The sequence below is a fragment of the Lacerta agilis genome, chromosome 1 (genome assembly GCF_009819535.1).
Source record: "Lacerta agilis isolate rLacAgi1 chromosome 1, rLacAgi1.pri, whole genome shotgun sequence".
Classification (NCBI taxonomy): Eukaryota; Metazoa; Chordata; class Lepidosauria; order Squamata; family Lacertidae; genus Lacerta; species Lacerta agilis.
The window spans coordinates 133,516,225-133,543,268 of record NC_046312.1 but is presented as its reverse complement, the minus strand read 5'-3'; the positions used below and the strand labels follow the sequence as shown (position 1 = coordinate 133,543,268).

The window sequence follows — 27,044 nt, the reverse complement described above, 5'->3', positions numbered from 1 at the left end:
ACAGTGTGAGTGTGCATGCAAACAGAGATTTTGCCTCAGTCTTCAATCTTAGTTTTAAACAACTACTGTACTCTATTCTTTCTTTGGTGCCAACAGTTATCCCAGCACCTACAAGCTCCCGTCTGAATTTATCCAAATGGGAAAAAAAAGTTTCCTGGCAATTTTATTTTGAAAGACTGAGTACTTTATTGGGACTTAATAAATTTCATAGAATCACAGACTCAAGAGAATTAGATAGAAAGAATAGATAAGACTCTCAGCCCCAAAACATTCTTGTCTTTTGAAATTAATCCTTTAGAAAAGATGACCACCAAAACTCCTATAGAAAAATGAAAAGGACATTTAATTGACTTACTTTTCCTGTTTTGCCCAAATTTTCAAACTCAATATCACCAAAGGCATCCGTTGGGAATTCTTTAGTGTGTTTCTTATAATTCCATTTTTCATGGTTGCTCATCTGAGTCCCTTCTACATGCTGTGATTTCGAGTACCCACATTTACATAGATTGTCACTATCAAGATACGTATATTGGGGAAGAGAAATAACAATTAACCATCAAAGCTTTTGTTTCTTTCCTTTTTGACAGGGAGCATAACAAAGTGATCTGAAATAATTCAAAAATCTAAATGAAAAGGACATAAGTAGTCAAGGACTGCTGGCCAATTAAAGAAGGAAGGGTCATTGGCCTGTGGCTCTCCAGATGCTCTTGTGAGGCTGAAACTCCAAACATACTTGATGGGAGTTTAAGTCCAGCAATACTTGGAGGGCTGTAGGTTGACAACCCCTGATCTGAAGCTGGGAGCTGGGGGCACTGTTATACAGTGGTTCCGCTCCTTCCTCCTGGGACGTGTCCAGAAAGTGGTGTTGGGGATGAGAGTTCAGACCCCTGGGCTCTCACTTGTGGGGTGCCTCAGGGCTCCATCCTCTCCTCCATGCTTTTTGATATCTATATGAAGCCATTGGGAGAGATAAGCAGAGGGTTTTGGCTGGGTGTTCATCAGTATACGCATGATACCCAGCTCTACCTCTCTTTCAAATCGAAACCAGTGAAGGCGGTGAATGTCCTGTGTGAGTGCCTGGAGGCAGTTGGAAGATGGATGGCAGCTAACAGATTGAGGTTGAATCCTGACAAGACAGAAGTACTGCTTTTGGGGGACAAGGCATGGGTGGGTGTGGGGGACTCCCTTGTCCTGAATGGGGTGACTGTGCCCTGAAGAACCAGGTGCACAGCCTGGGAGTCATTTTGGACTCACAGCTGTCCATGGAGGTGCAGGTCAATTCTGTGTCCAGGGCAGCTGTCTACCAGCTCCATTTGGTACACAGGCTGAGACCCTACCTGTCCGTGGACTGTCTCGCTAGAGTGGTGCATGCTCTGGTTATCTCCCGCTTGGACTACTGCAATGCGCTCTATGTGGGGCTACCTTTGAAGGTGACCCAGAAACTACAACTAATCCAGAATGCAGCTGCCAGACTGGTGACTGGGAGCGGCCACCGAGACCACGTAACACCAGTCCTGAAAGACCTAAACAGCCTTAGCCCAGTATACCTGAAGGAGCGTCTCCACCCCCATTGTTCAGCCCGGACACCGAGGTCCAGTGCTGACAGCCTTCTGGTGGTTCCCTCATTGCGAGAAGCGAGGTTACAGGAAACCAGGCAGAGGTTCTGACTATCTGGAGTTTAGAAGACATCTGAAGGCAGCCCTGTTTAGGGAAATTTTTAATGACTGATGTTTTGATGTATTTTTAATATTTTGTTGGAAACCACCCAGAGTGGCTGGGGAAACCCAGCCAGATGAGCGGGGTATAAATAAGTTGTTGTTGTTGTTGTTGTTGTTGTTGTTGTTGTTGTTGTTGTTGTTGTGGCTTATCAGAATGGGATCTTCAGTCTTTGTCAAAATATTGTGGGTTTTTTTTTGGTTGTTTTTTTTTTGGGGGGCAGGGTCTGATTTCTTGCCAGTAGACATAGCAAGTGCTGGAATCAGAAACAGCTGGGATTCATTTCTTACAAATGTGTTCAATGAGTAGCAGTATGTAAATGTTTACACTGGAGCTATTTTAATGCTTGTTCAGAATCTGGCAATAAATATTTGCTTACATTGACTTGGTATCTTTAGTGAAAAAGACACACTCTCTCTTCTTAAAGTTTTCTTGAATGAAGTGCACCAGGTCCTATGGGAGCAAGATGCGAAAGTGTTGAGTGAAATCCGATTGCACACTCCTCAAACAACAAATTACCATCATGTGTAATACACTCTTTGAAATACATACATTGTCTCCAAAAGGGTAATTAGCAATGGTAGAGCTATTTTTATTTCACAAAGAGCAAAAGGTCGTCAGAACAGAATTGTAATGGGAACACTATTTAAACGATTCTATTTTTTTTTAAAAAAAAAAAATTACTTCTTTGTTAAGTTTAACCTAGGTGATAGCCTTTAAAAAAGTTTGTGGACAGAAATTGTCTGTAAATGAAACAAAACACAGACTGCTACTTAATATGACTCCAGCTTGCGTGTGGATTTCACACATGGTGGGGTATTAGCAATATCTAGTATAATTATAACTGTATCACAAAAACCCAGCAGAAAATGAAAATTGGGCTTCTCTTGAATTGTTCACAAAGATGAATTGTGAAACTCACATTCTTGCCTGAACGTCAGGGTAAAATAATTCCAACCCTACTTTAAAATATTTATATATATATATTATTAAGATTTTTTAGTTTACAAAATACATGCATTGTCTCTTTTTCCAAGTTGTGCTTTCTAAAGGTCAGTTTCATTTGTTGTGAGACATTAGTGATACATACAGTGTTAGGTTAGGAAGAAAAGAGGGGTAGGGTGGCAAGTGGGGTGGGGTTGCGTGGCAATGCTTCTATTCTTCTACTTCGTGTATGTTTTGTGTCACTTGTGTGGGTTCTCTTACTATTCGCTTGTTGTATTTCCTTAGTGGTGAAAGAGGTTGGGGGTGGCCTAGGGTGAGGCTGTCTTTGGTTTTCTTTGGTTGGCTGTAGTGAGATTTGTTTTTGTGTGTGTGTGAGTGTGTGTGTGTTTGGATCAGGTCAGCCAGATTGATTCGCATGCTGTTGGCAGATTCTTGTTGTTGTCTTGTTGGGCTGTATGTGTGATAAAGGGGAGGCATACTGGAGTGAAGGCGTCTTCTTCTATTTCTCCCTGTGTCAGTTTCAGTTTATTGGTTAATTTTTCTAGAAAGGCTGTTTCCCATACTACTTGGTACCATTGGTCCATGCTTACTCCTGACAGGTCTCTCCAGTGTCTGGCTATGATGCTTCTGGCTGCTGAGAGTAGGTGGGTTATGAGCTCTTTGTGATGTGAGTGGGCATCTTGGAAGATGTTTAGCAGGGAATTCCAACCCTACTTGTCAAAGAAAATATACTGACCAAAGGCTCCTCCTTTCATACTGTATACAGCTTGCTAGTCTGACAGCTCACAAATGACTTGTGAGACTGATTGGTAGATTTGCACAAACTGTACTGTTCAGTTCTGGAGAACTGCTCTCTAGATATACTTGTTAGCATCTGTGAGCAAGATACCTAGGAAGGGACTACTTAGGGTCATTTAATGATTGAAAAAAAATGTAAGGCCAGGATTTCAGAAGACATTGAATGTGGCTGGTGAAGCTGTTGTTGTTGTTGTTGTTGTTGTTGTTGTTAATTGAATTTATATACCGCCCTATACCTGGGGGTCTCAGGGCAGTTCATTTATTCATTTAGATCATTGGAGAGGGACCCTTTTCATCCAAGAATCTGTGCAAATTCACAGGCGAACTACTCTTTTTCTTTCCTCTCTCACTCTCTTCCTTCCATACTCTCCTCCATCCATCAACAATCTGACCCTTTTCAAATCTGTGCAAACTCTTCCCACATGCAACCTGCTACTAAGAATGGGATATGACAGACCCTACTTCACCCTTCACGACTAACACAACTAAACCATCTTGCCTAGAAACCTCTGTTAAGTAAAGGTTCATTATTCAAAAGTTGAAATTTGCTGAGTTTCACAAAGGGAAAATCAAAACATAAAGGGAGCAATCCATCTATTTCATAGTCAGAGTATCAGAGTAGACACATTGAAACCAATGGACAGTCACATGTTATACCAAAGAAAATGGTAACAAGGGCATAAGATGATACCAGCTCTACACATACAATGATGGCTAAGCGTGAGGTCAACTCTGGCTGTAGCTGATTACTTGCCTACAGTATCTTGAACTATTCGCTGTCAGCTTTTACACAATACTCACTGTAAATTTAAAATTTAAAAGCTTTGTAAATCCGAGAATCTGACCACTAATAAACAAAGAAAGTTCATCATCAAGTATATGCTTTCTCCACACACAGCCCAGTCACATTTTGCATCAATCAGCTAATGAGCCTAGGAGGATTTTACAAATATAAGTTGAATAGAATCCTTCTACTTACATTCTCGCTGTATGACAGATCTGTGCTACGAGAAATACTGGAATAAAGACTTTTTGAGCTCTCCAAGGTACCATTCCTTCGACTTCTCATGGTATCTTCAAAATCTGAGTAACACCATCTGCCCAAGGAGAGAACCAAAGTGATATCTCTTACATTTTAAATGGTATTTTGGGATTCAAACCGTCATTTCCAAAAATTAGCTTAATGTGATTTCATTTGCTATTAGTTTTCTTTTTAATAATCATGTCAGTGAGTTCTAAATAAAGGTTTGGAGAGTGTCCCATGATGTGTGCATTCTCTGCATGCCATCCACAAAGGTGTTCAGCCACTCTAGGGTCCCACCCATTTCTTATAGAACTGTCTCCTTTAGTATAATGATCTCTTCATTTTATTTTAAATAAAGGTTCTGCTACTTCAAACTGTCCATGGCTTCCTTCGCGGACAGAAATGCATAGTGATCTCTGAACACAGCAGCATATTACAGCCTAAAAGACCCAATGTAGTTGGGACACATTGTGGTTCATTCATTTTTCAGTCCATTTTTCAGTTTGCTCTGCAAACAGGTCACCACTATTCAGACACACATCCCCTACTGAATACAGTAACCTCCCCACTGAGGAATATTTTATTTGATATGACAGTGATGGAGATGATTAAATTTATTTTCCGCCCTTCAACAGTAGGTCCTAGGGTAACAATGTAAAATTCAATATTAAAAGCAGCTTAAACAAATTACAGCCACAGGTATCAGGTGGGTCCTAAAAACACACTTCAGGCATCAAAGGCTGGGGGAAGAGCTGCATGTTCAGCATTCACTGAAAACTATAAAGTGAAGGTTCTTCTCTGATGAAGAGGGTTATGCAGACACCCATAAAAAGGAAAAGAAGAAAAGGTACTAGGAATTACACATAAAGGGAATATTTAACCAAGTGTTAGCAACATGGCTGTCAAATGGAAGGTGGAACAAGTTTGTTTTCTCCTGCTCTGGAGGCTAGGACCCAAACCAATGAATTCAAGTTGTAAGGAATGAGATTCCAAATAAACACCAGAAAGAACTTTCTGCCAGTAAGAGCTGTTTGACAGCAGAATTGACTTCCTGAGAAGATGGAAGACTCCCCTTCATTGGATGTTTTTAAGCAGAGGTTGGGTGTCCATCTGTCATGGATGCTTTAGCTGAGATTCCTGCATTGCAGGGGACTGGACTAGATGACCGTGGGGGTCCCTTCCAACTCTACAATTCTATGAACACATACAACTGCTACTGTTGATATTAGCATTTGGGTTTGTTGAATTATCCTTGAATGTGTGAGGAAATGCATTTTAAAACAATGAGTAAAGTTAACACCCCCTATGAGGATATAGTAGAGTAGCTAAAAGCAGCAAATTAGGAAGACTATGGTTCAGACCTCACCTTACTCATGAATTCACTAGACAGCCTTAGGCAAGCTACACTTTCTGAACCTCACTTCCCCTAGGCGTAATAACACACACACACACACAATTATTATTATAATTATTTGTGCACTCATAGTTGTTATACAAACTCTAAGTGTTGCTATTCATATTTCAGTTAAATAGATAGATAGATGGATAGATGGATAGATAGATAGATAGATAGATAGATAGATAGATAGATAGATAGATGCTAGATAGATGATAGATTTGTGGGAGCCCCACTCCCTACAAAAACAGTCAGCACATACTAGAATGGGGGGGGGGGGGTTCCCACTGCATATTCAGCATTGTAATGAGAAGTGGCAAGGAGGGGTCCCAGTACTGCTTCCACTTTGTTTAGCTCTATTTCAAGTATTTCCCTTCCCTTTCTTGAATGTATCTTCATGCTTCTTAGTTGGCAAGGAACATCCCTAAAGATCATTTTCTCATATTCCTGTCTGCTACCTGGGCATTTTGCATTTTTTTCTGATGAATACTTCTCTTTATACCATTTTGCTATGAATGATATTTAAATACAGGGTCTCAGGTTGAATATTTGATGGATAAATGATGCAATAAAAATAATAATTGTACATTTGAAAAATGTGAAAGCATTTTTTTCAATGGAAACCCACCAGGAGCAGGAAAATGTAAATGGATCTGGAAAACATAAACAATATTCTAGTTCAGTGACAGAGTGTGCTTGAGACTCAAAACACATGTGATGGCAGTAGCTCTGTATGAGGATCTGTCCCCTTCATATGCAAAGTGGAAGCAGGGAATGGACCTATTGGAGCAGAGACTGTTGGACCTTGGCTGCCTGTTCTTCTTTCCCCCATAATGGCCCCCAGAACTGGAGTCACAGCTGACTAGAGGGGGAAAGTGGGAGAAAAGAGCCTGGGGAGAAAGGTTGTGGGAGGAAAATGGACTGGTGGGGGCAAGGTTTCAGATTTTCCTCTGTGTGTACCCTTAAGTGCACCTTCACCTCTGCTTTATACTTGGAACTGATCTGTACTGGGTTTGAACAGTTTACTATGGGTTTCCAACATTTCTTCAATGAAAATAGGGACGTCCTAAGGAAAAGGATTTAGATTTGGTGGATAGAGTGCCTGAAGAACTATGGATGGAGGCTCGTAACATTATACAGGAGGCAGCAATGAAAACCATCCCAATGAAAAGGAGATGCAAGAAAGCAAAGTGGCTGTCCAATGAGGCCTTAAAAATAGCAGGGGGGAGAAGGCAAGCAAAATGCGAGGGAGATCGTGAAAGATACAGGAAACTGAATGCAGATTTCCAAAAAATAGCAAGGAGTGACAAGAGGGCCTTCTTAAACGAGCAATGCAAAGAAATAGAGGAAAACAACAGAATGGGAAAAAACCAGAGATCTGTTCAAGAAAATTGGAGATGTGAAAGGAATATTTCGTCCAAAGATTACCATAATAAAGGACAAAAGTGGGAAGGACCTAACAGAAGCAGAAGACATCAAGAAGAGGTGGCAAGAATACACAGAGGAATTATACCAGAAAGATATGGAGGTCTTGTACACCCTAAGTAGTGTGGTTGGTGACCTTGAGCCAGACATCCTGGAGAGTGAAGTCAAATGGGCCTTAGAAAGTACTGCTAATAACAAGGCCAGTGGAAGTGATGATATTCCAGCTGAATTATTTAAAATTTTAAAGGATGATGCTGTTAAGGTGCTACACTCAATATGCCAGCAAATTTGGAAAACTCAGCAGTGGCCAGAGGACTGGAGAAGATCAGTCAACATCCCAATCCCAAAGAAGGGCAGTGCCAGAGAATGCTCCAACTACCGCACAATTGCGCTCATTTCACACGCTAGCAAGGTTATGCTTAAAATTCTACAAGGCAGGTTTAAGCAGTATGTGGAGCAAGAACTCCCAGATGTGCAAGCTGGATTTCGAAGGGGCAGAGGAACCAGAGACCAAATTGCGAACATGCGCTGGATTATGGAGAAAGCTAGAGAGTTCCAGAAAAACATCTACTTCTGCTTCATTGACTACGCAAAAGCATTTGACTGTGTCGACCACAGCAAACTATGGCAAGTTCTTAATGAAATGGGAGTGCCGGATCAACCCATTTGTCTCCTGAGAAGCTACAGTTAGAACTGGATATGGAACAACTGATTGGTTCAAAATTGGGAAAGGAGTAAGACAAGGCTGTATATTGTCTCCCTGCTTATTTAACTTATATGCAGAATTCATCATGCGAAAGGCTGGACTGGATGAATCCCAAACCAGAATAAGATTGCCGGAAGAAATATCAACAGCCTCAGATATGCTGATGACACAACCTTGATGGCAGAAAGTGAGGAGGAATTAAAGAACCTTTTAATGAGGGTGAAAGAGGAGAGCGCAAAATATGGTCTGAAGCTCAACATAAAAAAACTAAGATCATGGCCACTGGTCCCATCACCTCCTGGCAGATAGAAGAGGAAGAAAAGGAGGCAGTGAGAGATTTTACTTTCTTGGGCTCCATGATCACTACAGATGGTGACAGCAGTCACAAAATTAAAAGACTCCTGCTTCTTCGGAGGAAAGCAATGACAAACCTAGATAGCATCTTAAAAAGCAGAGACATCACCTTGCTGACAAAGGTCCGTATAGTTAAAGCTATGGTTTTCCCAGGAGTAATGTATGGAAGTGAGAGCTGGACCATATAGAAGTCTGATCACCGAAGAATTGATGCTTTTGAATTATGGTGCTGGAGGAGACTCTTGAGAGTCCCATGGACTGCAAGAAGATCAAACTTATCCATCCTTAAAGAAATCAGCCCTGAGTGCTCACTGGAAGGACAGATCCTGAAGTGGAGGCTCCAGTACTTTGACCACCTCATGAGAAGAAAAGACTCCCTAGAAAAGACCCTGATGTTGGGAAAGATGGAGGGCACAAGGAGAAGGGGACGACAGAGGATGAGATGGTTGGACAGTATTCTCGAAGTGACTAGCATGTGTTTGGCCAAACTGCGGGAGGCAGTGAAGGATAGGGGTCCTGGCGTGCTCTGGTCCATAGGGTCACGAAGAGTCGGACACGACTGAATGACTGAACAACAACAAAGGAAAAGTGGGACCTTCTGTGATCAAATAAAAAAACTGGGATGGCTTTATTAAATTCAGGATGTCCCTGGAAAATAGGGACATATGGGTGTCTGATTTCATAAAGTCAGCATCATTAATAATACCCCTAAAATAATTATTTAACTTGGTCTTGAGGTATGCCCTTGTTTCTGGGTTTATCCCACATGCTGTGTCCTCTGAACTAACACTGCTCACTATAAATCTATCAATTCAGTAACAGACTTTTTGAAGTATTTGGTCTTCTTTCTGACTCAAAAGCAAAACAGACATTTCATGATGTGAACAGACTGTCACAAAAGAATTTTGCTTCCATGCACATTTTACCTATTCCCAACTTTCTTAATTAACTGTTCTAATGAAGATGATTTATCTTGTTACTGATCTTTGTAAGACACTCTGAAAGCATATTTTGGCTGACAAGTGAGATAAAAATGCTTATTTTTTCCCCTCTCAGCTGTACTGTATAGTAAGCAAAATAAAACAAAAATGCTGCTTCAAGACAGTGGAGTTTGCTGGAAGTAAAGAGAGGGTGAAACAGAGAGGGTGAGCTGTGTGAGGAAGAAGGTCACAATTGAAGCCCTGTCCTTACTAGCTGTGTTTGCTTATGGGCCCACCTTTGTGAAGTCTACACATATACCTGTATGTATGGCTGTCCTTTATTTTTCTTTCATTTTGAAGGATAGGCACCTAAACACCCCAAAGATCCCTAGCAGCCATATCCCTTGACAATAAAAACATGTCATCAGATTAACTGGCATTTCTTTCAAATATTGAATACCTTCATTTCCTTCAACTCCTACTCCAGTCTCACCTCTCTTTACAAATAGCTCATTTGTCAGACTGCTTTGATAGTCTGATTCATCAGAACACAGTATCTCACTTCTCTTCTGCTATCAACAGAGACCACAAAACCTCTCTGTCTCTCTCCTTTTCTGGAACTATTTGTACACACCCAAAAAGGACACCCCTGAAACATCTAAGCTATTTCCATTCTCCAGCATTTTAACAACAGCACTTACCAATGTACATGAAATGATACCGTTGGGTGCCACTACTGTGAAATCACTATGTTTCATAGCAACGCCGGGGGGGGGGTCAACTTACTGTAATTATGTACCAATTTGTCCTGTGTGCTCCATATCCCTAGCAGAACCCTCTGAGAATTGGCTCACACAAGCATCTTCCAGTTGATGTCACCAGTCCTTTCTAATTGGCTACAACATTAAAAATCCATCAAAAATGGCACTACAATTTGACTATCTCCTGTGTAGCAGTCAATTATAATCTACAATGGATTTCACTCTGAATTACTGCAAAGGGGGGTTCAGATGAGCATTTCCATAGCAACACTAGTGTCGCCTGGAGGATTTGCTACGGAACACTGTTGATGGTGTTGAAGCAGAGAGAAGGGGGGAGGTCTTTTCCGTATGGGTGGGATTCCTAAGGGCCACTGTCACAGTGGAAACATTGACAAAATAAGTATATATTAAAGCTGCTAAAATGGTTGAAGAGCTTTACAGTTACTTAGGATGTATACGCCCCTTCATGGATCACTGCCTTGTCGTGGCAAAGGGGCTTGAATTACTCAGGAAGCTATGGACAGGTCAAGATGGACAGGTCATAGTGGAGAGTTTGGACCAAACGTGATCCACCTGGAGTAGGAACTGGCAAGCCACTCCAGTATCCCTGCCAAGAAAACTTCATGGACAAAGACAACAGGCATATAAAAGATATGACGCTGGAAGATGAGCCCCTCAGGTCGGAATGCGTCCAACATGCTACTGGGGAAGAGCGGAGGACAAGTACAAGTAGATCCAGAGCTGATGAAGCGGCTGGGCCAAAGCCGAAAGGACGCACAGTTGCTGATATGCCTGGAAGCGAAAGGAAAGTCCAATGCTGTAAAGAAAAGTATTGCATAGGAACCTGGAATGTAAGAACCATGAACCTTGGAAAGCTGGATGTGGTAAAAAATGAGATGGCACAGAGGATGAGATGGTTGGACAGTGTTCTCGAAGCTAGTAACATGAGTTTGGCCAAACTGCGGGAGGCAGTGAAGGATAGGCGTGCCTGGCGTGCTCTGGTCCATGGGGTCACGAAGAGTCGGACACGACTGAACGACTGAACAACAACAAAAGGATGTATACGCACAGCAGGTCTACTTTCTATAAGTGAGTCAGTACACACATACGTCATTTTGATCAGATGTGCAGTATTCCCTGCAGTGTTGATTCTAGAAGAACTGTATCAGCCTGCGTAGGACCCGAGTGTTGGGGAGACCTTTATTTCTGTCCCATTACCAGGGATAGGATCTCCTCAGTGATGGCACCTGCTAGAGGAATCCCCTCATGCTGCAAGTATTGATATTCTGGCACCAGATTAAAACCTGTTTGCCCAGCTTGCAAGCTCACTACTGTAACTGTTTCTGGTTTTTATGTTCATTTTTTAATTCTGGATTATTTTACTTGACCTCATTTTTCCTGGCTTGTTATTTGTTTTAAATAATACTGTAACTCACCCTGCAATCATTTCATGAAGGGCAGGCAAAGAAAGCTTCTGAATGAATGAACATGGTTCTGCTAGTTTTCAGCAAAGGACAGTTTAAACAAACAAACAAAATATTGATTAATATTTATTTGGATAAAATCACAAGGTGTTTTGTTTTGTTTTTTTAATGACAGACTGTCTACTTACAGAGGAAAGAAGAAGAAGAAGAAGAGTTTGGATTTGATATTCCGCTTTTCACTACCCGAAGGAGTCTCAAAGCGGCTAACATTCTCCTTTCCCTTCCCCCCCCCCCACAACAAACACTCTGTGAGGTGAGTGGGGCTGAGAGACTTCAAAGAAGTGTGACTAGCCCAAGGTCACCCAGCAGCTGCATGTGGAGGAGTGGAGACACGAACCCAGTTCCCCAGATTACGAGTCTACCGCTCTTAACCACTACACCACACTGAAGAAATCAGGATAAGACTCCAAGGCAAGCACCAAAATCAGGGGACAACTAAGCTCACTCAACGGTAGGAATGCCTGCATACATTTGTACACACCCCATGAGAACTACTGAATTTCAAAATAGGGAGAACTCTTTGCTATAATAAGTATAAGCTGCACTAGCACCCACCCAACAATATCTCACAGGAGTGAACATTTCAGTGAAGAAAGCACAGGCACGCTATTGAATAACAGAAAGAAATATTCAACCAACTGAAATCACACACCTACACCTAAAAATGGTAACAAATCATTCTAGGTGGGTGTAGAGTCCACCCTTTTTTGACCCAGGACCCACATGTGGCCCAAGTAATATATTTTTCTTTTTGTCATAAATTTACCTGGTAGTAGTGCTGCTACTGCAACTCACCTTAGGTCTGGCCTTAATCCTGTGTAGAGGGTCCCAATCCAGGAGCTGAATACAAATAATTTTGATGGGATTCCAAAAAGATTACCAGAACTTTCAAAGCTACAGGGCATTTTGAACTTAGGGCTGCTTAACACATTTGGATTTAAGAAATACATGTAAAATATTGCTTCCATGCTTCTAATGAAATTCCAGTCCCAAGATTTAGATTCAATTTCAGCAAGTGAGCAAATAGGTCATTTGGAAAATACAAATTCCAAACAGCCAGTTGTATTTGCCCGCACCTAAATCATAAATAGTCCTGAATTCTGACCACAATCAATAGACTTGACACAATTGATTTGCACTCATAGTAAGGAAAGCAAATTATTCCATCATTTTATTTTTAAAATTACCACCATAATGTAAGTTTCATAGTATGACTATTCTAGATAAAGTGTCCATACATTATTTGTTGGTCTATCTCTGTCATAATTACTAGCTTCACCGCCTGGTTTATTTAATAGCCTTAACACCCAAAAAAGAAACTGTGGACAGTACTTCAGTTAAGTTGGATGTGAAAATGATTCATTATTCATTCAAAGCTCAAAAGGATTTAAATAATTTCAGCATCCACATGAATTATTTAAAGACAAATGTATTATAGAGAGCTGTAAAAGTTTTGTGAATGAACAGAGTGGCAACCTCAAGCCCATGCCATAGCTGTTCACAAAGATTTATACGGCTGAGTTGTATCACTATAAAATGCCAGGTATACTCTAAAAATAAATGTATCTCAGCAGCACTCCCCAGGCAGGGGAGTACATATTTTCCCCTAATATCAATATTTGCCAGTATTTAGTAACTGTAATGTTTTGTTCCTAACTAAACATAAATGGAAGCACACAACAGGCTACAAAAGCTTATTAACACAGATATTAAAGGAAATGTTCAGCAGTAACTAAGAATAACTACTAAGAAGCTGAAGGCAAAGTACAATATTACATACCTATTTGATAATATTAGAGCACTCTGCAAAAGCTCCTCAGCCTTGGGAAAGTAGTGTGTGCAGCAGGAGGATTTTGACAGACTTCCACTATCCACTGCTCTGCCTGGTCATTTGTGTCATTCCACCTTTTAGAAGTGGGAGGAGCTGAAGTAAGAGGGGGGGAAATAAGGAGTTCACAACAAATCATGTTGGTAATAAGTACTAATGGCAGGAGAACATTTGCAAACAATGTTGATAAGAATGGAAAGTATTTGCTTTTCTTACATCTAAAAAGTGGAAGTCTGCTATGATATAATATTTGCTGTTCCCAGTAAAATTGCAAGCCCCACAAATATAAAATATTCCTTAGGAAAATTAATAAGCTAGCATGACTGCAAGCTGGCATCTCACCTGCTTAATATTGATCAAGCTGTTAAAAAAATCGGATATGAAAAAGCAGCAACCTGCTACTGACTGGAGAAGCATCTCATTAAAAAAATGTATGGGGGGGAGACTCTTGATAGGTGATTGACAGTCAGTAACTACAAAGCTTAATATTAGAATTAACTCTCAAAGTCTTAGGCTCAAGATATTTTGATTAGTTTTGTGGATTGTTGATTTTGGGGGGGGGGTTGTGCATGTGTGCTTCACTGCTTTGACATTTGGAGTGGAATTTAGAATTTACATAAAGCATGTAGATTTTATATATGCATCATCTCTACTTGTGCTCAACTGAATAAGAGTAAAACCCTCAGCAGGAAGTTGTTGGCAGTGTGCATTCATTGACACTGTACCTTTTCTGACGCTACGCTCCCAAGGATTTACTCCAAGCCAAAGTTCTGAAGCTCAAAGAAAAATCAAGAGCACTGTGGGTAAAATCATGCAAGTAGAATTATACAAATATTAGTTATTTGATCTAATAATAAGCAAATGTTATTCAACAACATGGAAAATGCACTCTATTAGTCATTCTTGTTTGTGACTGAACATGGTTCCTATGAACTTCCTTTGACTCCATCAGCAAGGGTCTTTTTTGATGAGATCCATTATCCATTATATAGCCTCTTAAGTAATTAAACCCATTTCAAACATCTTAGGTCATAAATGCACAGAAGCTTGATATTTTTAGGCTAAGTGCTATCTGTTGTTTCAAAATGCTATGCAACTAAGCTCAGCTGTGAAATTTTTAATAAGTGAAAGTAGCTATTTTTGTAACAGGTCAAAAAAGGTTGCAGCTCTAAGAATTACTTCATTATTGTTATTATTTTGCATTGGTTCCCTAATGCCTCATGTGCACTGGGCAGGGAAGGTTTTTTCTTCCCAGTTGCAGACTATAGCTGGGGGACAAAGGGCTGCAGCAGGAAGTCCTTTGTTAATTATCCTCAGTCCTCATTTATATACATAAAATCCTTCAAGCTGCATGTTTGTTTGTTTTCGCCTTTCTCCGTAACTGCTTGACCAATTGGCGTCAGATTTGGACACAACATGCCTTCGCTGTATGGGAAGGATCTTAGGTACTTAGATTGTAAAAATATCACACCTTTCCCAGGTAAATCCGTGAATTTGTGCAAAAAAACAGCGCCCTCCAGTGGACGTTAAATAGCACAGCACACAACACCCGTTGCTGATCCCTCCTCCTCCCCCCCGACATCACTGCCACCATCCAATCAACAGGCACACCGCCCGCAAAAGGCAGCCCGCAGGCAAAGACGGAGTTTGGCGTTGGTGGCTTTTAGATGCTGCCTGCAGCAGCTATAGAGAGAAGCCGTGCCATAGCCACGCCACCCGGAAACGTCCTGTCCGCCTTTTGGGAGGGTGGACGGATCGATAGGAAAGCTAAGCCGCCCACTAACACCAAGATAGCCTGCTGATAGAAGCGGCAGGTACACAGCGGAGCAACGGCACAGTCAGGCCAGCTGCAAACGTCCCGTCCACCATTTCCGGGTTCAGGCAGCCTAACCTGATACTGTACAAACAAATACACTGCCCTCCAATGCACATCAACAACATCAAACCAAGACATACAAACAATTCAAAAAAAGGAATCAGAAAATACAACAATACTAATAATGAGTTATATACACAAAAACAATAACGAACAAGAAAAGAAAACCAAAACAACCTCACCTTCAACGCAAAGACCTATGGTAAGACATCAATTTCTCTTTTATACTGCATATTCCTTTCCCATTACACTAAAGCAGCCAAAGCAACATGTGGCCAGGTCAGCTAGTAGAATCATAGAAATGTTGAGTTGGAAATTACTCCCAAGGGTATTCCAGCCCCTTGCAATGCAGGAACCACACCTAACTTCTCTGTCACCTCAATTCCTTTCCCATGAAACCTGCTCCCCTGCTTATCCATCTAAACAGGTTTATCATGCTTGATGACCACAGTATGCAACATGACAGCACCCTGTACCTTCCCTTTTTCTTTTTTAATAAATCTAGTCAGAAATCTGAACAGTTTGCTTAAGTTTAGGGATTTTTAGTAAAGCTGGCAAATAGCTTTTCCTAAGTGATTTGGGGGTTTTTAATTTATTTTGGCATTTGCACATATCCCAAGGTGATTTATAAACACATGAAGCAGCTTTTAAAGGGTTTTTTTAAGTAGAAAAAAGAAAAGTTGTTTTAAAATACAAAATCACATTGAAAGCAAAGACCTTTTCATCCAGCTATGAAGCTTGTGATAAGAAAAGAAAATCAATAAAATTTATTTTAAAGGGGGGGGGCGGGGGGAGAGAAGGCATGCAGAGAAGCAGGGATTCCAAAAAGGATTCCATTCCCTTTGCCAGGTATCCTATGTGCCCTTTGATCCATGGGGACACTTGGTGCTGGAAACTAGGGATAGGACAGGGGCTATTTCTGACTCAAGCTTGGTGTTAAGAACAAGAAATGGAGTGAATCTATTATTACTCATGGTGGCAAGGGTCCTGACAGTCCAGTAAAAGAACAGAGGCGCCAATGGTTATTAAGTGGGAAGCCAGGAGATGGTCTTGGATATTAGGGTGAGAGAAAGGAGAGAAATAAGTATTGTAAAAGGATGAAACACCTTGATAGATTTTTACAGTACTATAGTAAGAACTCTAAATTAGAAAGAATTGGATTGATCTGATGAATGATTAATATCTCAAAAGGCTTAGAAAAGCTAAATTATCAGGTCTCGGTGCAACTTTTAAAAGTTGTAACTTTTTTTATAAAAAAAAAATGATAGATGTTTATAGTGGACCCTGGGGGTATCCAGTGGAGCCGAGTGGTAGGAGAGACAAACTGAAACACCTCTTTACACATCACATAGTTAAACTGTGGAATTACCAGGTGTGCTGATGGTTACCAATTTAGGCAGCCTTCAAATGGGATTAGATAAATGTCTTCATGTGCTACTCATGGACTTCCAATGGTCATCTGGCTGTCCACCAGGGAAACAGCATGTGGGACTGGTTACATGTCCGCCAACATTTCTCTGATGAAAATAGGGATGGCATTATTATTATTATTATTATTATTATTATCATCATCATCATCATCATCATTATTTTACTATTTATACCCCACCCATCTGACTAGGTTGCCCCAACCACTCTGGGCGGCTTCCACGTGTATAAAAAAACTTCCCTTCAGCCAGCTTGGGGGTTGGATAACTCCATACCCTCCAATATTTGATTCTATGAGTCTATGATTTCTCTGATGAAAATAGGAATGTCCTAAGGAAAAGCATGAAATCAGAAGCCAGGATGGCTTCTGTAAATCTGGGACTGTCCCTGGAAAATGGGGATACTTGTAGAGTCTGTGGTTAGGCTTTTGGTCCAATCCAGCAGAGCTCTTTTCATTAGATTTAATTTTTACTTAATTTTTTTCTGTTATGTAATGTGAAGAAAACAATGTAGTTTGAAATATTTGTTGTCATTGTTAAATATAAAAAGTGGCCATGCTCAGACTAATGGTCCATCTAGTTCACATCCTGTTTCCCACATTGACCCACCAATGCCTACAGGAAGCCCATGAGTAAGACAGGAGGGCAGTCATAACCTCTCAGGTTGTCCTTGCTGCTGCTCAGCAACTTCTCCTCAGTAGCATATTGCCTCTGAACCTGGAACCTCTATATACTCATCTTTCATTATTAGCAGACATTAATGATGCTCCCCTCAATGGATTTCAACAACCCTGGTGAGGCTGCCTTATCAGGTGCAGCTCAGGAGCTCCTAATTGCCATAACCATTGTGCACCTGTTTCAAATACATATCACAACACGCTGCTGTTCATACAGTAGGCTTGGTGTTCTCTATAGTGCATAAAGAAAGAGAATTGTGGGTGAGGAATCTGCCTTGACTCCTTTCTCATAGACAGATAATTTCCTGGTGAAGCTTGATTACTAAACGGCCTCGGTCCTGTATACCTGAAGGAGCGTCTCCACCCCCATCGTTCAGCCCGGACACTGAGATCCAGTGCCGAGGGCCTTCTGGCGGTTCCCTCACTGCGAGAAGCAAAGCTACAGGGAACCAGGCAGAGAGCCTTCTCGGTAGTGGCGCCCGCCCTGTGGAACGCCCTCCCATCACAGGTCAAGGAGATAAACAACTACCTGACATTCAGAAAAAACCTGAAGGCAGCCCTTTTCAGGGAAGTTTTTAATGTGTGATATTTTTGTATCTGATTTTTGTTGGAAGCCGCCCAGAGTGGCTGGGGAAATCCAGCCAGATGGGCGGGGTACAAATAATAAATATTATTATTATTATTATTATTATTATTAAAGACTGATGTTTCTGCAGGCCACGGTGCTGCACATCCCATTTCACCGCCTAACGTGAAATAGGAAAATACTGTCCCCCACCCCACCCCAAAGCTTCCCTTACTTGAGTTGTGTGGCAGCACCAACAAAGTGGCAGCCACAATGGCAGCGACAACAAGAACTCACAGAGAACACAAGATCTTGCCAGAAACCTCCACCACTGTTGGCACTGATTTTCCGCTGGTGGGCTTCCACGGCCTGAGGCAGCTGCCTCGACTCACCTCTTTCTTTCTTTCTTATTTATTTATTTATTTATTTATTTGCGGTAATTATTAAACTTCTATATCACCAGGAGACTCCGGTCTGGGTGCGCTAGAGAGCAGGTCGCTAAAAGCAAGCTTCACAGTCAGTGAGGCAGCTTGCAGACGGTTGTAAATTACAGGGGGGAGAGGCGTCTAACACCCCCCTGGAAAGGCGTAAGTACGAGGCTTTTGCTGAAAAGGAGAAAAGCAGCGGGGAAAAGGCAGAACTCTGAGCTGGCACCTTTTATGGTGGAGGCAACAGAGAGGAGCCAGACGCAAAACTAAACAATTTACACACCGGCAAGACGCCCAAGAGCCTGCACTGGCAAGCACCTGAGACCCTTCGACAAAAAGAGACTGAGAAACCTGTTACCGACCTGTGAGTGAGTAGAAAGGATCTGTTTTAATTTGCAAACTTGGAAGGTGAAACTTTGTATAGAGCTGGAAACTGCAGACTCCAGGCGGGAAGTTAAGTCGAAGAGTTATTTGTTATCGTGGGAAGGAACTGCTTAATAGAGAGTCCCTGTGAAACAGAGAGACTGAGACGAAAGATCACATAGAGATTGATAGTTGGAAGAGGTCGGAGGGGACGGAGGAGAGGAGAGGAGAGTGGAGGAGGAGAGATAAGAGAAACCAACGTCTCCAAAGCAAAAGCAAAGACATTTTCACTCAAAGTGAAGGAAATAAGGGAAAGGAAAGTTAAAGGAGAGAACGTTTTAGGAGAAAAGGGGAAGAAAAGATAATAACAGTAGGAAGCTCAGAGGAATTAAGAAAGAGGGGGAATTAAGATGGAGGATTCTGGTTAAGCTGTGTCATACAGAGGTACTCTCTTCCTGCTTCTTCACGGAAGTTAGGATAAGCATAACGACACCCAGAAGAGCCTCCTGAACTGTTTTGCTGTGACACCTACTGGACGAAGGGGGATTCACCTCATAGGAAGATCTAACGCATACTTTGGAAATAGAGGCTTTAATACCCTGTCTGTAGCAAGTATCCCCAGATTGTGACTTTTCTCCAAAGCATTTATAAATCAAGGCTGATGCTCCAGTGAATATACACAGAAGGGAGCTCCCACAAATAAGAGAAAGGTGCAGTGGAAGGCTGAAATCCCAGCAACGGTCTGATTAATCAGATTTGGACTGTGTTAAATAAAATAAGATGGCTAAAAGAGCACAAACACAAGCAACAGCAGCAAGAAGACAATCAATATGTAATGACAATGATGCCTTAGCTGATATCAAAGAATTAATAACTGAAATGAATAAATCTTTAAATGAGAAGCTGGACTCGGTGGAGGCCAAGATTGAAAGTAATTCGAAAGTAATTTTGGAAATGACGGGACAGATAAAGGAGCTGTATGGCAAGAACAAAGAGTTGGATAAATCAATAAAAGATTTGAGTTCTAAAGTGCTTAAACAAGAAGACCATATTAAAAGATTATCGACGGATAACAAGGAGGCAAAAAGAATACAAGAAAAGGAAGAGGAGGAGAGACAGGACATTAGGAGAATGCAAGAAGAGCTGGCGGACCAACTAGCTTTGCTGGAGATGAAACAGAAATCGCTGACGCTGCGCTTGAGAGGCGTTCCAGAAGCGGCAAATGAGCATTTGGAGACAAAGATATCGAAGGAGTTGGCCAGCTGGCTAAAGGTCAATGAGGATGAATTGCTGCTGGATATTGATAAGATATACAGAATAAGGACTGAGAGAACAAAGAATTTCAAAGGACTAGGAGACTGTATGATCTTTCTAAATTCAAGATTGCTCAGAGACAAGATCTTGCAGAGGAAAAAGCAGGAAAATTTGATGATAGAAGGAAGAACTATTGCCATTTTTAAAGAGGTCCCGAAAAGGTTGTTGCTGAAGAGACGGAATTATATGATGTTAGTGGATGCACTGAGAAAGAAAGGGATTTGGTTTACTTGGGAGTTCCCAGAAGGACTTTCATTTATTTTTAAAGGGAAGAAGAAGACCATAAGATCTACAGAAGAGGCGGAAAAATTCAGCAAAAAATTTGAGAAAGAACTGTTTGGGGAAGAGGAAGAAACCAAGGGAGACCGGGGACAACTGGTAGAGTAAAAGGTGGACAAATGCATAAGAAGTTGACATACTAGATATTCTTGTACCCTTTTTCTAGCTTCTCTTTTACGTTGTGTTCGTTCTCCCTTTTTGTTTATTACTGGCTTGATTTTGATCGGGACAAACCCGAGGGTGATTTTGAGAGATTAAAGATAAAGTAATAAAATAAAGTAATGGATCTTAAGACCATTTCGTGGAACATTAATGGGTTAAATAATAAAATTAAAAGAAATAAGATTGAACATATATTGAAAAAAGATGCCTGGGATATAATCTGCCTCCAGGAGACGCATGTTCCACAGAAACATGAAAGAGTATTAATCAATAAAAGATTGGGCAATGAATTCATATCAGCAGATAAGAGAAAGAAGAGGGGAGTAGTTACATATGTTAAACCTAATATTAAAGCAGATAAAATATTTCAAGATGAAGAAGGGAGGGTAGTAGGAGTACGAATATCTCTACCAAGAGGCGATATAGTGGTGATAAATGTTTACGCCCCAAATGGATGTAAGGTAAAAAAATTTAAGAAGTTGGGGGAATTAATTGGTGAACATGTGAATGAGGAAGAAATTATTTTATTAGGGGATTTCAACGGGGTAACGAAACCAGAACTAGATTGGTCAAGCGAAGGGAAAAAAGGGAAGAAATTATTTTATTAGGGGATTTCAACGGGGTAACGAAACCAGAACTAGATCGGTCAAGCGAAGGGAAACTTTCTTCCAGATAGTCAAAAATTATGAATTAAAGGATGTTTGGAGGGTAAGGAATCTGGAGGAGAGAAAATATACACACTACTCATGGGCTAAGAAATCTGCTGCAAGAATTGATCATATATGGCTGTCAACAAAATTGTTGCCAAAGACAACAAAATGTGAAATTCTGGTACGATCTTTAACAGACCACAATCCAATTATGGTCAGAGTAAAAGAGTATTCGGGGCAGAGTAGAAGATGGCGCCTAGATGAAAGAATCTTCAATGATGAATTATTTATAGTAAAGGTTAAAGAATTATTGAAAGAGTTTTTTGACAATAACGCTTCAGAGGAAGTAGACTTAACAACAGTTTGGGATTCAAGTAAAGCTTTCATCAGAGGTATATATATTCAGCAAAGAAGTAGAGTAAGGAAGGAAAGGGAAAGAAAGGTTGAAAAGATTAAAAAAAGAAATAGAGGAGAAGGAGAGAGATTTAGCAAAAAATCTAAAGGACACAAAATTAGCAATGCAACTAAAAATTTTGCAAAAGGAATTAAATATTCTGGTGAGTCAGGAAATGGAAAACAAAATTAAATGGGCAAAACAAAGGACCTTTGAATCTGGAAGTAAGGTAGGGAAATATTTGGCATGGCAATTAAGGAAAAGACAAAGTGAAATGACAATTATGAGTATTAAAGGGGGGTTAGTTGGACAAACCTGGAAGATATACAAAAATGTTTTGTTAAATTCTATAAGAAATTATATAAAGGTAGGAAATTAAATGAGGTTAACTTAGAGAATTATTTCAAGAATCATAAGATAAGCCAGATCAATGATGAGGAAAGAGAATTATTAAATAAACCAGTGTCTAAACAAGAAATATATACAGCCATAGCCAAATTGAAACTAGGGAAGTCCCCAGGTACAGATGGCCTGTCAAGCCAGCATTATAAATTATTCAAGGAGGAACTAGTAGGAGTGTACCAACAACTGGTGAATAAAATTATGGAGGAAGGAATATACCCCAAAACATGGCAGGAGGCATTTATAATTTTAATCCCAAAAGGGAAAGCAGAGAATGATCAAGTGGAAAATTTCAGACCAATCTCCCTGCTGAATGTAGATTATAAAATCTTCGCTGAAATATTAGCTAATAGATTAAAAGGGGTCTTGAATAGGATTATAGGACAAGACCAACAGGGATTCTTGCCAAAAAGGAAAATGTCCAGGAATATAAGAATCCTCTTAGATTTGTTTGAATATTTGGATTGGCACCCGAGTGAAAAGGCGGTATTCATCTTTTTAGACGCCGAGAAGGCATTTGACAATCTACTTTGGGGGTTTATGAAAAAAGCTCTGGAAAAAATAGGAGCAGTGGGGAAATTTCTGAAGGGAGTGAATGCAATCTATAGTAAACAAACAGCCAAATTAATTATAAATGGAGAAATAACAGAGGGATTTGAAATATCAAAAGGAACCCGACAAGGATGCCCGCTATCCCCTTTATTATTCATCTTATCGATAGAGTTCCTATTGAGAGAGATTAAGGAGGATGGAAATATTAAAGGAATGAGAGTAGGAAAAAATATTTATAAATATAAGGCCTTTGCAGATGATATTATCTTAATGTTAGAGGAACCAAGGGTATCAATAGATAATTTGAAAACTAAATTACAAGAGTATGGTGAATTGGCGGGATTTAAAGTAAATGGGAAGAAAACCAAAATACTTATTAAAAATATAAGGAAAAATGAATTGGAAAAACTTAAGTTAGATTTGGAATGGGAGATAGTTAATAAGATTAAATATTTGGGGATTTGGGTTACCCCAAGTAATATAAATTTGTTTGAAAACAATTATTCTAAATTATGGAAGGAAATTAAGGAAGAATTGGAAAGATGGAAGAGGTTAAATCTGACTTTATCAGGGAGAATAGCGGCATTAAAAATGGCTGTATTACCGAGAATCCTGTTTCTATTTCAAATGTTGCCAATTATGGTGAAAAAAGAAACATTTGAGTTGTGGAGAAGGGATTTTAGTAATTTCATTTGGATGGGGGAAAAGCCGAGAATCCAATATAAAGTGTTAATGGATGTAAAGGAAAGGGGCGGTTGGGGAGTTCCAAACCTTAAATTATATCACGCTGCCGCCTGTCTATGCTGGCTGAAAGACTGGATCCTATTAGAAGATCAGGAATTACTAGAAGTAGAAGGTTTTAGGAATGTAGGAGGATGGCATTCATATCTATTAGAGGAAAAGAAAGGAAATAGTAAGAATTTTAGAGATCATATATTTAAAAAATCATTATTTAATATTTGGGTGGAGTATAAAAATTTATTGGAGACCAAATTTCTGTGGTGGGCATCGCCAATAGAAATGACATCAATTAACAGCAGGAGTAAGGAAGGAAGATGGCTAACATACAGAGATTTGCTAATGAAAGAGAATGATCAATTTGTATTAAAACCATACCATCTAATTAAATGCCATTGTGATAGCTGGTTGCAATATTATCAAATTCAAAGTCTATTTCGGAAGCACAAGGAACTAGGAATTAGAGAAGAGAAGTCTAAATTACAAGAGTTATTGATTGAGAATTCTAATAAGATATTAGGAAAAATCTATAAATTTTTATTAGAATGGGATTTAAAAGAGGAAGAGGTTAAAAGTGTTTGGATAAAATGGGCACAGGATTTTGGAAGAACAATTTATAGAATCCAGTGGGATAGGTTGTGGAAGGTAAACATGAAATTCACTGCTTGCATGGGAATTAGAGAAAATATGATGAAGCTAGTATACAGGTGGCATCTGACACCAGAAAAACTAGCAAAAATCTATAAAAACAATTCGGATAAATGTTGGAAATGTCAGGAGAAGGTAGGTAGTTATTTCCACTGTTGGTGGAAATGTATTAAGGTTGCTAAATTCTGGAGCGAGGTGTATGACAAAATGAAAAAAATGTTGAAGGTGACGTTTGAGAAAAAGCCAGAAGCCTTCCTTTTAAGCTTGATCCCTGAGAATATCCCGGAAGATAGGAGAAATGTATTTCTATATGCATGTGCAGCGGCGAGGATGTTGATTGCTCAAAATTGGAAAGGGGAGAAGATCCCAACAATTGAGGATTGGCAGATTAAATTAGTAGAATATATGAATTTAGCAAAGATAACAGCAGCAATTAGAAATGTCCCAAAACAAAAAATCAAAAGTGAGTGGAAATATGTGGAGGATTACTTGATTAAAGAAGGTATGAAAACAGAATTGGTGATTTGTCTAGAATGAGACACATAAGGGAATATATAGATGGATAGTATATTATATGACAGATTGATGCATTTGCTAGATGGTGGTATTGTATTGTATGGTGAGGAAAAGTAAGAAATGTTACAACGTAGAGGGAAACGATATACAAATGACGGGGAGTCATTGTTTTTAATTTTTTTTCATTGTTTTTTCGTTTTTTTGGGGGGGGGTTATTGGTTATCTTTTTTGTGATTGTGTTTGTATTGTATGATTTGCATTTTCTTTGTTGTATATTTGTGTGTGAATGTATTCTTTTAAAATATTTTGAAATAAAGATTATTAAAAAAAATAAAATAAAAAAATAAACTTCTATATCACCCTTCACCTGAGGATGACAGGGCAGTTTACAATATGAACACACAAAAATATAACATGCACGTCATGGCCCTGATGCAGGCTTTTAGTATGAAGAATGCCTTCAGCTATCATATTGAGTGGTGGGAAAAGACACAACACAATTCTGAATTGTAGTAATCTTGTTTCTGAGATCAGAGATGTAGTACCTCAGCAGTGTTGGTGCTGACCTTTAAAGCCCTAAATGGCCTAGGTCCTGTATTCCTGAAGGAGCGTCTCCACCCCCATCTGCCCGGACACTGAGGTCCAGCTCGGAGGGCCTTCTAGCAGTTTCCTCACGGCGAGAAGTGAAGTTACAGGGAACCAGGCACAGGGCCTTCTCGGTAGTGGTGCCCACCCTGTGGAATGTCCTCCCATCAGATAAACAACTATCTGACTTTTAGAAGACATCTGAAGGCAGCCCTGTTTAGGGAAGTTTTTAATGACTGATGTTTTAATGTACTTTTAATCTTTTGTTGGAAGCTGCCCAGAGTGGCTGGGGAAACCCAGACAGATGGGCAGGATATAAACAATGAAATAATAATAATAATAATAATAATAATAATAATAATAATAATAATAATCAACCTTCTCTGGATTCAGTGGTGAGCATCTCAGTTCAAAACAGAGGCAAAGGGTTTAAAAGGGAAACTCAGTGAGAAAAGCCTAGATTAAGGGTTAAGACAAGATTAAAATATTCCAAATGGTGTCATTTATTCATTTCATATACTGGGATTTCTTGGGGGGGGTGCAACCAAGAAAAAATTCACTGACATCAAAAATAAGGAAGAACTTTCTAACAGTAGAAGCAGAAATTCACCACCAAAACAAGTTGACTATTATATAAAGCTACTGAATTTCCTTCCTTGGAAATTTTCAAGACAAGTTTGGAAGTTTAGCAAGGTGGTATATCTCAGGAATGCTTCAGGTACAAAATATTTTGTCTCAGATCAGGAAGTGGTATGTGTCTGTACATGTTCCACTGGGTCACAACACTGATGAGACACAATTTGAGAAGAATGTTTCTCAATTTCAATGTGGATTTATGGTAAACAATTAATACCACATTGCCTATCAACCCTCTTTTTTTAGCATGCCATTTCATATTGATTTTCTAAATTGGCTCTCCATTATCACACATTAAAAATGAGTCCAATCACCTTTGGAAAAGTGCTTGTGCTACAACACAGCAATGCAGAAACATAAGGCCAGCAATTTTCCATCACTTGAAAGGTGATTAGAAACCTAAAAATAAGTTTTGGACCCTTGAGGTCAAATACAAATGACTGTAAAATATTCAATAAGCCTTTCTCCACCCCGCTGTCTGCCTTACTTTGCTACTTTAATCACGTAGCACCATTTTCCCAATCATAGAAATATAGAGCTGGAAGGAACCCCCAAGGGTCATCTATTCCAACCCCCAGAAATGCAGGAATCTCAGCTAAAGCACCCCTGACAGATGGCCATCTAACCTCTTCTTAAAAACCTCCAAGGAAGGAGAATCCATCATGTTCCAAGGAAGTCTGTTCCACTGTTGAACAGTTATTACTGTCAGAAAATTCTTGCTAATGTTTAGTTGGAATCTCCTTTCTTGTAACTTGAAGCCATTGGTTCTGATCCTACCCTCCAGAGCAGGAAAAAACAAGCTTGGTCCATCCTCCATGGGACAGCCCTTTAGATATTAGAAGATGGCAATCCTATCTCCTCTCATACTCCTCTTCTTTAGGTGAAACATACTCAGCTCCCTCAAACATAAGGCTTGACTTCCAGACCCTTGATCATCTTGGTTGCCCTCCTCTGCACTCACTCCAGTTTGTCAATATCCTTCTTAAATTGTGGCACTCAGAACTGGACACAGTATTCCAGGTGTGGTCTGACCAAAGCAGAATAGAGTGGTACTATTACTTCCCTTGATCTGTGTCGCGGGCCCTTCCACCCTGTACAGCCACCCCCGGACGTTTCATGGTCTATGAGTGCTGCACCAACGACAAACGGTCCCCAGCTGCCAGACTGCTAGCTGGAACCGCTTGCTTCATATACCACCGACGAGGATAATGTGAACAAAGAAGTTGTTTATTGAGTACAAAAGCTTGTGGTTGCTGATAAATAAAAGGATGTTCGATAAGCTTATAACAGTTGTCCTATACCGGCCTATTACCTCTAAATGATACCGGCCTATTACCTCTAACAGTTAACTAAATACCAATAACAACACATTTCACAATCTGTTTATCCTCTCTGCTATCTTCCACCTCAGACTCTTAAACTCCCAGCTCTCACTCCTGACTCACGCTGCTCAACTAACTCAACTCTCCTTCTAA

At 40.1% G+C, this 27,044-nt stretch overlaps 1 protein-coding gene across 1 annotated transcript in view; it reads right to left on the bottom strand.

The window, feature by feature from the left end:
* The window catches only part of TRPM8 (transient receptor potential cation channel subfamily M member 8), a 59,686-nt gene extending 46,205 nt beyond the window's left edge, over positions 1-13,481 (bottom strand). The window contains exons 1-4 of the mRNA XM_033172428.1: positions 13,310-13,481; positions 4,439-4,556; positions 2,096-2,169; positions 356-512 (exon numbers count right to left, since the gene is read on the bottom strand). Coding sequence (XP_033028319.1) covers positions 356-512; positions 2,096-2,169; positions 4,439-4,528 — 321 coding nt within the window. The 5' untranslated portion in view covers positions 4,529-4,556; positions 13,310-13,481. The remainder of the gene's footprint in view (positions 1-355; positions 513-2,095; positions 2,170-4,438; positions 4,557-13,309) is intronic.
* Positions 13,482-27,044: the final 13,563 nt, after the last annotated feature.